The sequence below is a fragment of the Pieris brassicae genome, chromosome 5, assembly GCF_905147105.1.
Source record: "Pieris brassicae chromosome 5, ilPieBrab1.1, whole genome shotgun sequence".
In the NCBI taxonomy this organism is placed as follows: Eukaryota; Metazoa; Arthropoda; class Insecta; order Lepidoptera; family Pieridae; genus Pieris; species Pieris brassicae.
Genome location: NC_059669.1, coordinates 15,637,587 through 15,654,143, shown reverse-complemented (window position 1 = coordinate 15,654,143; position 16,557 = coordinate 15,637,587). Strand labels below are relative to the sequence as shown.

Sequence of the window (16,557 nt, the reverse complement as noted above, 5' to 3'; positions counted from 1 at the left end):
TAACTAAAGGTCATTAAATTATAAGAAAATTGTATCTGTTGAGTTAATAATAGTAATAAAAACCATATATTTCTTTATATTTATATTATTGCATTTTTACAAAATTGTGGTACAATTCTTAACAACAACTGGGCACAAAACTTATTGAGTATTTTCAGTTCCCTTAACATATTTTTGTTACTTACGAGTATTGTTTATACGTTGTGTTAAACGAATTATAAAATATTGCAATACATTATTAAATGCCTGCGGATAATCTAAAATGAAATGACTGTGCGTTCTGATTGATTTTGATTGATCAACAGGATCTCGAGTCCAATTATAAACGGGATTTTGATTGATCCCCGATTTCTGATTCCGGTCTCTTGTTTAGGAGGCCCAAACTCACTTTGAGTCGCCAGCTTTGCCACGTATTATTTTGCAGACTATTTGTCTATTCATATGTAAAATAGGTAACGTTATTTTTAAAATTATAATAATAAATTGATGCTAGTATCACACTCGTAAGTCGAATAGAAAGTTTTTATTCGAATCGTGGTAATAGTAATTGATTATGAAGTGCCCGGACTGCAAGGCATGATTTCGTTTCCTTATTTTACGCGTGTAAATTATACAGTACAATTCCAGTTATAAACGAAAAGTCTAGATATAAAAAGTTTTATCTATAGACAGACTCCTATACGCTCCATAGGGACCCTCCTCAAGTTCATTATCCAACGATTTGCAGGACTGACTCCGAGATATATCATAAGAACTTATACTAAGTAGATTTCGAAGACTTCTGTTCTGACGACGTTTGTCTGGTTTCAATTCCGTTTGGTAGAACTTTTGCTCTTCGATTCGTAGCCATTTTGAATTCAGTAGAAGCTTCTTTGTCCATTCATCTGTAAAATTAAAAGTGTTGCTAATAAAAAATACCCATCGTTGATAACTTTACGATTTTTTTATATTTTATTAATGGCGAGCTTCAACTGATGACTGATTCTTTATATGTTTGGCCATAATTATCGTATGTAGATGAGATAAATGTAATGTAAGATAAGATTAATTGTAGGCATTTTCAAGATGTTGTTTAATCAGAACCTTTGTTTTGCTATTGCCTAACCTTTCTTTATAGACGAAAGACCTTTTCGGTTTTACGACGCATGACGCTATATTATGCCTGATTAGGCCTGTACCTATTATAGTGCCATGCGTCGTAAAAATATCTGAATAACGTATAAGAATGATAATAATGAATATTTCTTTTATAATTTGGTTATATAACATATTTGACTGTATTAAGCTGATTTTATTGAATTATTCATTATTTATATATTCCTGTCAGGCGATTTCATGAAACAAAATCGAAATACCTTTTCTTTTATTTACCATGTCATGAAGCATTATTTTTTATTGATATCCCAAGGTCACATGAATTTTTGTTTTAATTTTAATATGTAAGTTGATAAATAAAGTAAATAACCAGGCCTAGAGCGTATATAAAATTTAAGTGTATTTTAAGGGGATTTTTTAAAATAAAAAATGACTCTTATTCACCGCACCTTCATGGTAACAAAAGAGCCGCTATTTTATTCAGATTTTTTAATAGACAAGTAGGTGTTCAACCGACATTTTTAAGACATGTGAATTTCTTCAGATTATTTACTTTTACCATACGAGTAAGTGTTTAAAGCACAGTTATACCAAAAGCTCATTGGTGCACAGCTGGTTAAACCTATGGCCTCATTATCTCGGACATAAGAGTAGCACGCTGAAGCTACAAAGCCAAAGCTCGTAATCTAACTTACACCTTGTGTATTTTGGCAAGATTTTTAGCCAAAGCTTACGTTATATAAAACCATAATGAAATTCATTTATACCTTTTTTTCAGGAATTACACTATTTATTGGTAAAAAACAGTGGAAATATCCGTAGGTTTTCTTTTTGTTTATTGCATTCATATTTTAATGTGCACATAATATTTACCATTGAGATCTTTCATAACACCAGCTTTCCCTCCGTATTCATGAGGTAGACCTTCAGGCGGGAAGTAGTCATCCATAAAATTGTTTATACCATCTTCCCCTGGGTGTGAACGGATGATACGTCTCCAGGGGTATAAACTCATATGTAAGAGTAGGACGGATATAGTTTTAAGCTTCTGTGTATTGATGATATGGATTTCTGAAAATCGGTGAGGATACGCCGACTGAAAAAAGGAAGTACATAGAGTACATTTCTTCAACTGACATAAACGTGAATACTGCTTATTTACTTTATATTATGTCGTGAAGTGAAACACAGTTGTCAAAAACGGCTTTAAGAAAACACTTTTTAAATGGATTGAAGCTATGTATTATTATTAAAAACTTATAATTATTTACATAATTTTAAATTTTCCGAAGTTTCGCGTGCTTTACAGCGACTTTACGTGCTCACGGTGACTCAAGACAAAAGGTGTTGAATGTCAAAAGTATCACAGCTGTAGAGAAAGTTGTGTTATCTGTATTTATTTCCCCGGAGTTGACATCGACTCAAAGATGACGGGTTTATGCAGAAACCCGAAACAAAAGACAAAAAAGGCTTTATCGCACTACAGTTCATTCATTCATTTTAATCGCGATTTCTTACTTTGAGTTGCTCGTATGTGTTCTAACTGTTAACTTATCCTAGCACCCTTGATGGCTACAATAGTTTACCACGTCAGTATTTTTAAATTTGAACCGCGGTGAGTACACGACTGGCATCCGTCTTCTGTAACATTTAATAGCAATAGCTATTGCTATACCGACTACAAAATTTGGATTTTGTACCACGCAATCCTAACGGTACGGCATCAGTTCTATGAATTGAGAATTTGAGAAAACAACATTGATGTTCATGCAAAACACCTCCGGCTCGGTATCGCTATCGCTTTTGGAAGTGCAAATTTAGTTTTAATGGATAGTGTTTTACCTTCATACACCAAGCAAAATCTTTCCAATAACTCCCTTTGAAGTGGCTTTTGAGATGCGCGGGTTGCAGATCACATACGTCTATCATCACTACTTCATCACCTGGAGTTGGGTCATCTTTTAACCTGTAAGTTTTAACCGACTATTTTACTGCTAGTTACTTAATTTGAAATATTTTTGAGAGGTCAAAATATTTCAATGTATTTTGATATAATACATTTAAGTTACATTAAGTTTATGTAATTTTTGATTAATATTTGAATATATTTTCCCGAGGTAGCAGGAAAATATTTCATTTATTCATCCCAAGTTTCTGATACCATCCTCTCATTTTGCTGCTCTAGACCATTTCAAGTACGGACCCTTCTAACCCATCTGGCATCACAAACGCGGGCAATACGTAAACGGTGCTATAAAATAAGTACGCAATAGCAAAAGAAGAGCAATGGAAACTACTTGATGCTCTGTTCCTTTGACTTGGAATGTGTATGGTAATGGTTATTATCACGTTTTCCCTTACAACAATAATATTATATTTCTTAGTATTGTCTTTGGTTAACATAGCTTTTACACGTTGAAAGAAAACAATTTTTTACCGGATTAAAGCTATTTGTATTATTATAAACTTATAATTATTTACATAAATTTAAATTTTTCCCACATTTCGCGTGATTTACAGCCTGCGTAGTCACCGTGACCTACAAATAGCTTTAATCCAGTAAAAAATTGTTTTCTTTCAATTATAGTTCTTTTCAAACTTCGACACTATAGGTTATAGGACCATGTTGAGCAATTTAAATAAACGAGATAAATTATAATTATTTGATATAATTTAGGAACTTTTTATAGAGTTTTGTTTAAAATAATAAACGGCTACCTTATGTCAAGGATCATGAGCCACCTTGCTAACAAGGCTTTCGGAGTAAGTGGTTTGTTCAGCGCTGTAGGTGCGGGTAGTTTGACAAATGTCAGTCGTCTACCTTCAGCACTGCGTGTGCGTAAAGGTACTATGTATCTGAAATAGCAAAAAAGAGAATAAAAAGAATGACTTAAGACAGTTACAATGAAAATCTTTCTATAGATTTAATATGAATTGCATTGTAACAAAAACGCAGACGAGCGAATGCTATCAGTGCGTAAATTATTATAATAATTAACTAACAAAATTTACTAACGCCTAGTTTTGAATGAGGTCATCAACGTTTGAGCAATAAAATAAATAAATGTCTAAACTAAGTTGCTAAAAAACACTACTGCATTAATATGATTAACATATCAATAAGAAGGCTTATGAAACTCTTTGAATTATTTATTTAAGAGACTTGTATGGAAGATTATATTGATCTATTTGCTAAACATATAACTTAGCTATTCTGTATTGTGAAGCTTAAAAAGCTAAAAGCTTTTTGAAAAAAGAAAAACTACAATTCCTCAGCACTATCTGCCGTATTAATTTGTATAAGATTCTTGTACGTATGTACTTTATTCGCATTTGCATTAACCTCATACCACATGGAAATCTACTCTTGATATTCTTGAATGCTTTTTTTATTACTGACTAATGCACCACCTGCGATCCCTGTTTTCTAAAGCCTCCTTCTCGTCGCTTATAAAGCAATACACGAGATCCTGCGATGTCTGTTAACAAACTTGCAACTATACTCAACACTCATCGATCCATGCAATACAATGAATTTAACTATCTTTAAACGGTTTAAACAGTTTTTCAACTCAATTAATTTATGTTTGTTTATTCGAAATATGGAATTACTTATCAGTAAATCAGTTAAATTACTCGTAATATCAATTGTACAAAACATTGAATTGCCTTCCTGAGATTTAGTCATTCAAGCACTCCATCAACTTGCAAATTACAGTTCTCTGTAGTGCAGGTGATTTGTAGATAAAATTACTTAAGTAGAGGGATTTATGTTTATACGTAACAAGTTATTTCACTTTAAAATAATATTTCCTTCATTTTGGTCTATACTGGCGACGTCTTAATTTATTCTATTTACTCACACGTCTTGACAGCTAGACAAAATATCGTCATCGTCAGGTCGCCGCCGATGCCATAGCTCAGTGAGTCCACCAGGACCTCGAGCTGTATAATACTTTCTCGCTCTTTTCGATGCTTCTGCCTCATCTCCACTGCAGCAATTGAGAATAAGTTCAAGGGTGAGGAGCTCTTCTGGTGAGGCTTTCCTTGTCAAGTTGTCTAAGGCCCATCGTTCGCCGAACGACGCTGCCGGGGACATCCTGAAATCTAAAAAGACTGTTGTTTACTTTACGATAAATTTACTGCATTTTGTACTGGGGCCTGAAACACTAATTCCAAACGAATTTGTATGGTAATACAATATATAATTCCAATAGGTAATACTCATGATATTTTTCATAACTTTTTGTGCCCAACGCCGTTCTAAAACATGTAAGTAATGTTAAGGATAATGTTAAACTGGTGTACACCAAGTTATTAATTGATTGCCCATCTCGTACAATTTACGTCGCAGATAAAGTAAAATAGAGAGTAGGTTGCCGTAACATTCACTAAATTTATAACAAATTATACTATTTTTTATTTATTTATATATCGTATATATCGTAGTGTGAAAATCTCCATGCCTGGAGAGCGTAAATTGAAACTAAAGCCTAATAGAAAACATAGATAAATAAACAATGTAGAATTAACAGTCTAACCACACTGTATCTAATAACTAAATATCTTAATTAATTATAATTGCTATGTGTTTATTGATTATTATCTTATTTAAAAAAATTACAAACGTCTTGAATATACGTACTCGATTAACTTTTAATGCCAATAATTTAAAATATTTTAAGGAAATCATCTTCATCATCATCACGACTAGTGACGGCAGTCTTGTCACATTTAACCTTTAACATTGTCAACAACTAGTTTTTAAGGCAAGTTCACCTTTATCCCCCGGTCATTGACTGTTGATTTCATCATCAGTCATTCTTTTAAGTCCTTCTTTGGACAAAGGCTCCCATTTTTTGCCAATTCGACCGGCATTTTGCCTTTTACATCCTGCATGCTTTGTGATGTCGATCTATATGAATGGCCCTGGTCCCCCCCCCTACTCCGTTTTAAGGTCACTATCTTAGTGACTACATTGATTACTTTATCACGAATACGCTCGCAAGTGACATGCCCAGCATTGCTTTCTTCATGGTTCTCTGTGCGATTCTTAAGCTCTCGACTGCTCGCTTTGTGAGCGTCATACTTTCGACTCTGTATGTAAAGGCAGAAAGGAAAACCATGGTCTGAAGTTCGGGTGGAAGTTCCGTGCATGATTTGCCGTTTGCGTCCGAAAGCCGCAAACGCGTGCGTTATGCATATAGATGCAGAAACGTGTCTACACCATAAGCCCAATTAAGGACCATCCAACTATAAAGCTGAGAGATTATGCTTTAAAATATGCCGATTCTAGACAGCTTATTTTATTAATTACTTTAGAAATACAATTTTTTTTGCCTTTTCTCCCATAGCATACCCGAATTGGGCCTGGCCTTTTTTTCTCCTTTTCCTCCTAGATTATTTAAAAGCATGTCACAAATACTCATATACTCTATAATACAATGAAAAATATAAAAAAATATTGTACTGCCGATGAAGGTAATACAATATTCGCTCGATCCAATATAATTTACATGAGGTGTATGCGAATATCCTACAGAAAATTCCAACATATTTCCTCTTTCCAAATACAATTTGATTGCTTTTCTCGATGCCAATATCCGGTTTTATTCTTGTGACACGCGCTTTATGATATTTTACGTAAAAAATACTGTACATTTTGTTCGGAATCGGAAAACATAACTTGAATTTCTATACTAGATTTATTATATAATATATAACTATTATGTATATATAATAGTTATAGGTAAACTTGATTAAAATATCCACAATTCATTAGACCCTATTGCATAGTAATAAACAATAACGCCTGATTAAAATGTCAAACTTGGTTAACGTACCTACCCAATTATTTCCTTAAATATAGATATCTATCTTAATTTACAACTCCTATCAGTTTTTTAATATGTTCCTATTCCGTATGTATCAATATGGTGTTTTTTTTATGATAGTCTAAAAATTATACCGCCCTTGGACGCTCACAAAGCGTTCACTCGCAAGTTCGTTGCCAGATTTTTGACTGACGGACAGACTGAAGATTTTTTCTTAAAAGAAAAAAATACTGTGTTATTGCTATCATAGGACAAAGTTTTAAGTCTGTCAATAAAGTCTTGTGTTTACGTTCCGATTATGCACTACGAACGACAGCTTCTGGATCAGGAGTTCTGAACCAGAATCAATCGAATTAGAATTGATGTGTTTATAATTGGAAAAAGTTTAGGAAATGCTTGGTGACGTAATTTACTATATATCTTGATCTAAATTTTTGATTGCCGAATCGATTTCAATTTAGATATTTATCGATTGACGAATGGCGTCCAAACAAACAAAATCTATCGATTACAAAAAAATTGCGTATTCCAAAGATAAGTATAGTTAGCTGCATGGATTTTTTCTGATGCCATTCTCTGGCGAATAATGAGCACCTTGACATAAAGCTATTGTCCGGTTTTCTAAGGTCAATAACTCAGTAACGTACTTAAATTTTAGTCATTATTTTTTTGCTTCAATTATATGCTTCCGAGAAAATATAACAACATAAAATTATTGTAAACAACTCCTTATTTATTATCGTTATGGTATTTTTAGGTAATGGGTAAGAGATATAAAAATGTATAGATTACTCAATGGAATACGTTAAATAACTAAGATAATTACGAAGGAAGTAAGTGAAGGAAAGGAAAGCAACATGAAAACTTCCCTTTACATGTTAAATTAATACATATATATATATGAATCCCTATTTCCCTTGGTCACGGCATCACGCGTGAACGGCTGGACCGATTTCGCTAATTCTTATTTTGTTGTGTTTGTTATTGTCAGGAGAAGGACTTATTCTTAAGAAAGAAAAATTAAGAAATTTTCGCGGAATATTAGAAAATCTAATAGTACTTAACAACCATATAATTCAATCATGACTTGTTACGATAGCAAATTTTTATTTTTCAGTGGATAACACTTTTATAATTCAAACTTTTTTCATGTAACTTTATGGCGTTTGACATAACATTGACAGAATGCGTGCTGCAAATCAAATCAAAGTTAAAGAGGATGTGAGAAAATGTATATCGTTTGAAATAAAATCGAAGCTTCAATCGGAGTTATTATATTGATAATAACATATAAAATAATTACAGTCGCTAATTGTCTGTGGCATTAAACCACACTAATCCATTAAATGGCCAGTTATAGACCGCCTGTTAACATGTCGGAATACCAACAAAACTATTTATATCCGCGCCAGAAAAACAAACAAACAATAAAGCATTTTTAGTTAATTATACCAATTCGATATCAATATTCATAGTTAAGACAGGATAACGTCTGTCGGGTCCGCTAGTATTTAATAAATATTAATACACAATACTCAGTTATATGAGCAGCCTCCCAAGCCATTAAATAATCACATTCATCAGATATAATTAAGGGAATACTAATGAGTTTCTTGTTTGAATAACTATTTTCAATATTAAAGCTCAATTTGCATATTGGTATTTCAATCCTTAATTGGATTTAGTGATTACTCAGTTAATTTAATTTGTTGGTGAATTTCGAATTTTATATGAAATTTTTAACGATAGCAATCCAACGCGTGATCTATAATTAATTTTAAGTAATTAATTTTAATATTGATAACTTTGTTCAAGTGCATCTTCTACAGTATTTACGATGGAAAGTGTTCAAAGGAGTTGTTCGGACTAATACTTACAGTTGAGTTTTATTAGCAAACGTCAAGGCAGAATACAAAATTCCACCTGCATCACTTCGACGTCGGTCGTTCCAAATCTGAGCGTTTCTTAAGGCATTTTTGCCGCGAACAACCACTATGTGGAACCAGCTGCTCATTGTAGTAATTCCGAACCAATTCTTAAAAGGCCGGCAACGCAATTGGTAGTCTTCTGGCAATGTGTATCTATGGGGACGGTACCACTTAACACCAGATGACCACCTGCCCGTTTGCCTCTTATTACATTAAGGAAGCTTACTGATCTGCTTTTGTCTATTCTTTGTATTAATTGCAATAAGAAAGTCACACAAACTATTTATTTAATTGTTTTATATGACAGCGGGGACTATAAAATTTTTTAAATGCCATAGTATACAGTAAATGTAGCTCGTTTAAACATATTTTTACGTTGTACCTCTCACATGACCCATTATTCACATTCACCAAATGCCTTACGTGTAATGTCAAGGATAGTCCGTGACAAAAGTGATATTTGGTTATGTATAGTCTATTATCACGACATAATGAACTGGTAAAAGTAATGATCGTGCCAAGTTATATTTTCGGCGATACTCAAGAGCTCTGTAGCATGCGATGTATTTATAACATAAGGATTATTACCAAAGTTCTTCTATTAAAATTAGATAAAATTAGATATTTATAATAAAATAGAACCGTAATATTTTTTAAAAAAGGTAAATCAATTTTTTTGTTTAATTATCTGTAATATTACATTAATATTAATGGTACAATCGAAACTTATCGACATCGATAAACAATAAAGCCTGGATATTATAGACCGGTATATTGTTTAAGCGCAAATTAATATTCAGTACCATAAGCGTAATTTTTGATGAATAAATGAGGCATTTCATGTAAGTAGTTGGGTGTTTTAAAGCCGCCAAAGTTCAAAAAGTGATCTGAAGTGATTCTCAAAACTCGGTTAAAAAAGTCTACGTCTAAATGCAAAGAGTTATTATAATAGTGTTGTAACTAATTTATATAAGTAAGTATTTTCAAGTATGCCCACAACCTCAGATGATATGAAAGTAATCTACTTTATTATTATTAAAGTCTATGTAAAACTATGTCTGTCAAGTTATTCAATTGATTCAATAAGAATGCAAAAGCTAAGGCAATCCGCTTTGTGTAGGATAAAAACTAGCCTCTCACATTTAAATCAGGTCACGAAGTAACCTGATGTTAAGGCTGCATCAAGGTATAAAATACTAATGTTCTTATCTTCCTATCCGTGAATTGGAACCAATTTATGTTGTATCAACCAACTGGTGATATCTTGTAGCGTTTTTAAATATATTGTATTATGTTTAAACAACCGTAAAATATTAATTTTAATCAACTTTTGCGGTTTTAAAATTAATATATAATAAAAGTTCTTTTATTACATTAGACACTAATATCTACAATAAATACAGATTTATTTATGCTATATATATAAATAAATAAATATATATATATATATATATATGTCTAAATATATATATTTATTTATTTATTTACACTTCGTTGCATTAAAAAAACACAAATAACACAAGACATACAAATATAAGGGATGCAACGGGTGTATCACTAATAAGCGATCTACTCCAGGCCACCCTAGTAAGATAAAAACTAAAAAAAGAATAATGATGAGTAGCCAAATCTAAAAATATTAATAACAAACTAAAAAGCTATAAAGCTAATCTCACGGTTTCATGAATGGCGATGCAATACAAAAGAAAAGGAAAAACAAGAATTACACAAGTCATGATTGATCAGGATAGGATATGGTTAAGAATTGTTTATGCAGAAGAGTTTTAAAAGATGATAGGGAGGTAGCCAATCGTATGGAGTCGGGCAACCTATTCCACGACTTAATGGCGGAGATCCTAAATGACTTGCCTATGAAGGAGGAGCTGTGGCCTGGAATTTCCAATAAACATATATTCGAAGAGCGTAGCATATAGTTAGAAGGACCTGAGAATTTGAAAAGATTTTTAAGATAAGAAAAAGTTATGGTATTGAAAAGAATTGAGTATAGAAGTTGAAGAAGATGACCGTCACGTCTGAGTCAAATAGGTAGCCACCCGAGCTGCCTGCGGAATTAAGACACATGGTTATATTTCCTCAGACCAAATATGAAACGTATGTAGAAATTCTGCAAGCGTTCGATCTTGTCAAGTAGCTCTTCATTCATTATTAAAGGAATAAAGTTAGCAGGGAAATAATGAAATCTAATTACTTATTTAATTTCATATATTGAAGATTCATATACCGTCAATAATAAAATATTTTCCTTTACATGATGATCTAAAAAGTCAAAATAGGAAATATGTTTGTGCAATTATAAATTGTTATGTTTATTGAACAAGGAACAATAAAGTTGTTATTAACTAATCGTGATCGTAGCTCGTTAAATATTTAATAAAACTGCAGTTTTATTAGAATCTTTTGTTATAAATATCGCATGATGTAATCAAAAAGGTTTGTGGTTTAATAAGAATTTATATTTATTTAATATAGTTTTTCGTATATTCCACACTTGAATACACCTTTGACGATTCTGTATATTCTAAATGATGTAGATATAATTAGTAATATAGACAGATAAAGTTTGTACTTTCCATTGCCCTAATGTAGCCTTATAAAAGTTAGACAAAAACAAAACTTTGGAGTTTAATGCCTGACATCACATAGTATTTGGATTTAAACAAAAAAAAAATCTATGTATGCCACACGTCAAAATAATGATAAATTACAGGTGTTATAAATGGCCTAAACGAGGCATCAATGGTGCTTAGCAGAGGGATTAAAAGTGCTATAGAGTATAGATTAACAGAATAACGTTATTGCGTCTGGGAGACTATACATAAAACCGTTTAAAATTTTTGTACTTAGCGATTTAGCGTGAACTAATAGAGTCATGCTTAACACTAAATCCTTGACTTTAAATATTACCTAATTGTTAGTTATAGGTCTTTTTTTAAATCTTTTATATCCTGTTACTGTAATAAGGCTACTCAACATTAAACATAATGAAGTCGTTTCTTTTCGGCGACTAAATTCGATAAATTCTAATTCTGTTTTGACACCTTTGCTCCAACCACTGCGCAGATGAAATCGCGTGCATCGACCATATAAACAAGAAAATATATCAATATATCTCCAGTTCAGTTATTTTGTGTGAATTTCACTTTTATTTACACCTTGAGTTTGATTTCTAACGATTTGATTGCAGAGCATTCGTAATAAAAAGATATATATTTTTATATAATAATTTTTCGTGATATTTAAAATAAATAAATATTTGTTTGCTAGTTACCTTGTTCCCATAATGTTCTGTTTAGCTGCTTCTAATCATTTAAACTCAAATTAAGAAGTATAAATCAATCGTGCCTCTAGTTTGTTTCATACTTATAACACAAACTTAACCCGAATTAAAATTATTTTATGACCTTATTATACATATCATACTTCGATGAAAATTATAGATATATATTATATCAAAAGATTTTAAGCATTCAAAAAATTTATTGACCGAAATAATTATAACATATAAATGTTAATCAGTTACTCTGTTGCATTGCGATTTTATTTATGAAGTAACCGTGACCACTGATTTCGTACCATAAACTTTCAAAAACATTTTGTTGTTAATAGCAATTAAGTTAACCGAGTTAGGGTATGTATAAATTTATGTAAAAATATATTTAAGAAAACACTTTTTAAACGGATTGAAGCTATGTATTATTACCATACTATACTATACTATTATACAATCCGTTTAAAAAGTGTTTTCTTAATGTGTAAAAGCTATGATAACAAAAGACAAAAATATTTTTCTGTACGTGTGGCGTTTCATTACAATTTAGTCTTTCATTTATAAAGGATATACCCGTTTATACTCCGTTGAACGGTATAACAACAGTTGGTCATAAATAAGGTTTTTAAGCAAGGTTGAAATATATAGATGCACAGTATGTGGCTAAACCACCCTAGGCTCTTGATAATCAGAAATGTGGTAAATCACTAAAATCACCTCGGTTGCGTCTGATGATACCACAATTTGAAGCCCCCGAGAGCCAAGCTAGCTTAGCTTAAATATATCGGTATAAATCAAATATATTTTCAAATGAGTAACGTAGTTTTCTGATCATCCCTCCATCGCCTGCCTCTGTTTCTTTTTCCGTCTCGTGGCTGTGTGACCTAGTGTTGCCCAGGTCAGAAACAAGTGGAAAGAGCTAGAAGAGGACGACGCGTCAAGGATACACTGTAGACCGAATACTTTGTTTTCTGTTGTAAGTATTATGGAAATTATTATTGGTATAAAAAAACTTTATAGGTCTGGGGATTCGTTATCTGTATCTGTTCCGTGATCATTTCTAATAGGCAAGGAGATAATCAACCTTCTGTGCCTGACACATACTGTCAACTTTTTGGGTCTCAGTTTTTAACATCCATACGATGTTTTCCATCAACGTACGTTTGTTAAATGCTCACATAGACAGAAAGTCCATCGGTTCACTGACGGTTGGACCTACGACCTCAGGGATGAGAGTCGCAGGCTAAAGCCACTAGGCCATCAGTGTTCACAGAAATAAAATGCTTTTAATAAACTATACGCAACTTAAATTGCAAAACTGCTTAAATAATTAGTTTAATTATCAGTCAGATAGTCTCTATATCTGTTTATGCAATGTAAGAGTTACGGAACCGGAACCAAATCGTCTTTCTTCTATTAAGACGTTTTTCTTAACCTTCAATGGATATTGTGGCCTATTTACGGCGTGATTCATTTATGGACTAAAATGGTAGGAGTCTAACTAATAATGAAATTGCCCAAAAGGCCAAGCCTTCGTATTAAAAAGAAGATACGACAAAATGTATTTAGTCCCTGTAATTTGAGCCTTAGCAAAGATTTACACAAGTGAGTTTCTCGCCATCCCCTCATTAACAAGCACTTGTTTGCTAATAAATAATTAAAATAGATTCGAACACAGTTTAATATTAAATAATGTGGAATAGGATAATGTAAAATTGTCTTAATTTAATGTTTACATACGTATAATATTAATAATATAGGTAAAGCACCTTTAAAGCATACTTAATGTAAGCATAATGTTGGACTTGCTTAAATATTTTTTTTTCAGATAGTCGTGAGTACCGGTTAATATTAAATATATTTAATTGGTTAAAAGTATTTCGCTATTAAGGTTTTATAAAACTATATTAGTTTTAAAAAGTAGTTTTACATTAAAAATACTTAAGAAACCCAGTTTTATTTTCTCCGATAGCAATGCTTGGGACTGTATGGAGGATGAACAAACCGTAATATATAGAAGTTCTCTCTCCCCGCCACATTAGCAAAGTATCGTTATGTAGTACAAATACCACATATTTTGAAATATCATTAGGTGAGTAAACAAACAAACGAACTCAGATTAGTAAACATCATTCTACCCATCTCATATACAATTGTCTTTTTCATTTTCATTTCCGTTCCATTGCAGCTGTATAAACAAGTAATTTAGCGCAATCGATCATTACTCTTTAATCAAAGTCAATTCCTTATCATTAACACTTTATCCATTTCCAAAGACTTCGTACACTCAAGTCAAGTAGAACTACTCAAGAATCAATATTCTATACAGGTTTCAAGAAGGCCGTGACGAGGTAACTTCCTACGTTAATATTGCAGTGAGCTATAAATTTATATAATTTTGTTACTAATTGACGCTTCTCTGTTACATCTAAAACTTTACGTAACAATTACGGAATAGGAACAAATTTAAAAATTAACGAATCTAATATCGTTATCAAACGGTCTTTACTTAACTTACTAAGTAACCAAGGCGTGTAATCTCATTTAAGAACCAATAGACTTTCATAATCTATGAAAAGAATTATCAAATATTTCCTCTGTGATCTGACTTTGAATAAGACTAAATGAGACAATGCTTTAATAAACACAAAACAATTTATATAGATGTGAATAATACAAATTTAACTACCTTTATCTATATTGGCACGTTATACCCAGAATTCTATTGCTAGTTTATACTAATTTAAATATTTTTTCCATTAATTAAGTAATATTAACACAAATAAAATAAAACTGAGCTTGCGCACAAGTTTTCTACTCTTTTCCACATACGATAAATACGGTACTAGTCTTTGCGGACGTTATACAATAGCATTATTAAATTACGATAATATTAAATAGGCATTTAAAAGTTACTACATACAAAAATTCTAAATAACATACATCATGTTGTTAAACGATCGAAATTAGTATTACGAGTTTTTATGGTGTTCACGCTAACAAAAATATACCATAATTGTAGAGTAACATATATTACGTAAGGCTTCTTAATTGAAAGAGTTTTAGGCACATTTCAATAAAACTTCATATCACACTATTCAGCTATCGTGTATCTCGCTGTTTAAACCATAGATAAAATTGTATACACATTGTTACAGTTAAATCCAGTAACCCTTGATACGTAAGCAAACATTAATTAGACAGCGACAAATAAAAAATATTTCAAAAGAAATATTTTTTATTTGTATTTAAATTCAGTACCATATTTGTAAAGAACAAACCGAGTGAACGACTGATTCATAGTTTTGCACATACACACACACTTTACATTAAGCTACTTAACAAATCCATATTTTGTTTTAAATAAAGTTAGTAAATACATTTATGTATTTACTAATTGTTGTAATAAAAATAAAATATTTCTAAAATTTAATTATAAGTTATTGAATATTTACAAGATTTTTCTTCCGATCGTACTAAAAATAAGGAAATATCATACCGCACCACCACCGCTGCGCTCGGGCACTGTTCACTGACTCATACTGCATAGATCGTTCAAACCTTGATGTCACCTTGACCCCAGAGAATGTAATATTTTGATCTACTTACGTCACTTCTTCCACAGTTTTTTGTCAGTACTTCTGAAGGATTATTATGATCTATGCATCACTGCTAAAACCTCGCTTTGTCGACTTCTGTTATGTTAAGAGCTACTAATACCTAACCTGCCTGTAAAAAATGTCATATGTATGTCATAATAAAATCTAATAAATTATATTCTATAATAAAGTAATATATATAAAATCATTATTTAATTTTACCTTTCAAATTAAACGATAGACTTGTATTTTTATAATGTGTATTTATTTAGAGAGCAGTGTGGGGCTAGTGCCCACAAAAACGTGTGCCCTTCAACTCTGAGGTTGTGCCTTCAAATCACGGCTGTACGCAATTACCCTCGCTTATATGGTAAAGACAATTATAATGAGGAAACCAGTATTTTTATTTCCAAGGCTGAATGCTTAAAAGTGACAGCGTGTGTCAGCGACAGAATCCCCATCCATTAAGAAAAGAACTTAACACGTAACAACCACAAAAATCTGAGGCCAGTACTACGATTTTCTAACTCCAGTTCTTGACGTTTTTTGAGATAATTGTACTCTGTTATTTGAATATTCTCCCATATTATAAACTAAAATATACGTAATAATACAACGATAAATTAACAACATATCTAAATATACTTAATACTTAATGTTGCTAATTTATCGTAATATTAAAGACGGCTTCTATAATACAGTACATCTATTATGCCAAAGTTATCAGATGGTCTTATTGTGCTTAACGTGGATCAATAAAACTGCTAAACCCATGTGGCGCGAAGAAAACAGCCTTAGCGCGCATGTTCCTC

At 31.9% G+C, this 16,557-nt stretch overlaps 1 protein-coding gene across 1 annotated transcript; it reads right to left on the bottom strand.

The window, feature by feature from the left end:
* Positions 1-75: 75 nt before the first annotated feature.
* LOC123710370 lies at positions 76-15,799 on the bottom strand. The gene is made up of 6 exons (XM_045662208.1): positions 15,646-15,799; positions 4,959-5,202; positions 3,814-3,951; positions 2,938-3,061; positions 1,969-2,191; positions 76-884 (listed from the first exon to the last, which is right to left on the bottom strand). Exons 1-6 carry the CDS (start codon positions 15,692-15,694, stop codon positions 643-645), a joined length of 1,020 nt encoding a protein of 339 aa, XP_045518164.1. The 5' UTR covers positions 15,695-15,799; the 3' UTR covers positions 76-642.
* Between the last annotated feature and the right edge of the window lie 758 nt (positions 15,800-16,557).

Coding starts and splice junctions, on each gene's coding strand:
- LOC123710370 (XM_045662208.1), bottom strand. CDS start 15,694: ATGCAGTATGAGTCAGTGAACAGTGCCCGAGCGCAGCGGTGGTGGTGC. Junction 3,062..3,813: donor CTCATGATCCTTGACATAAG/GTAGCCGTTTAT, acceptor TAAAACTTACAG/GTTAAAAGATGACCCAACTC. Junction 885..1,968: donor TGTTATGAAAGATCTCAATG/GTAAATATTATG, acceptor TTAATTTTACAG/ATGAATGGACAAAGAAGCTT.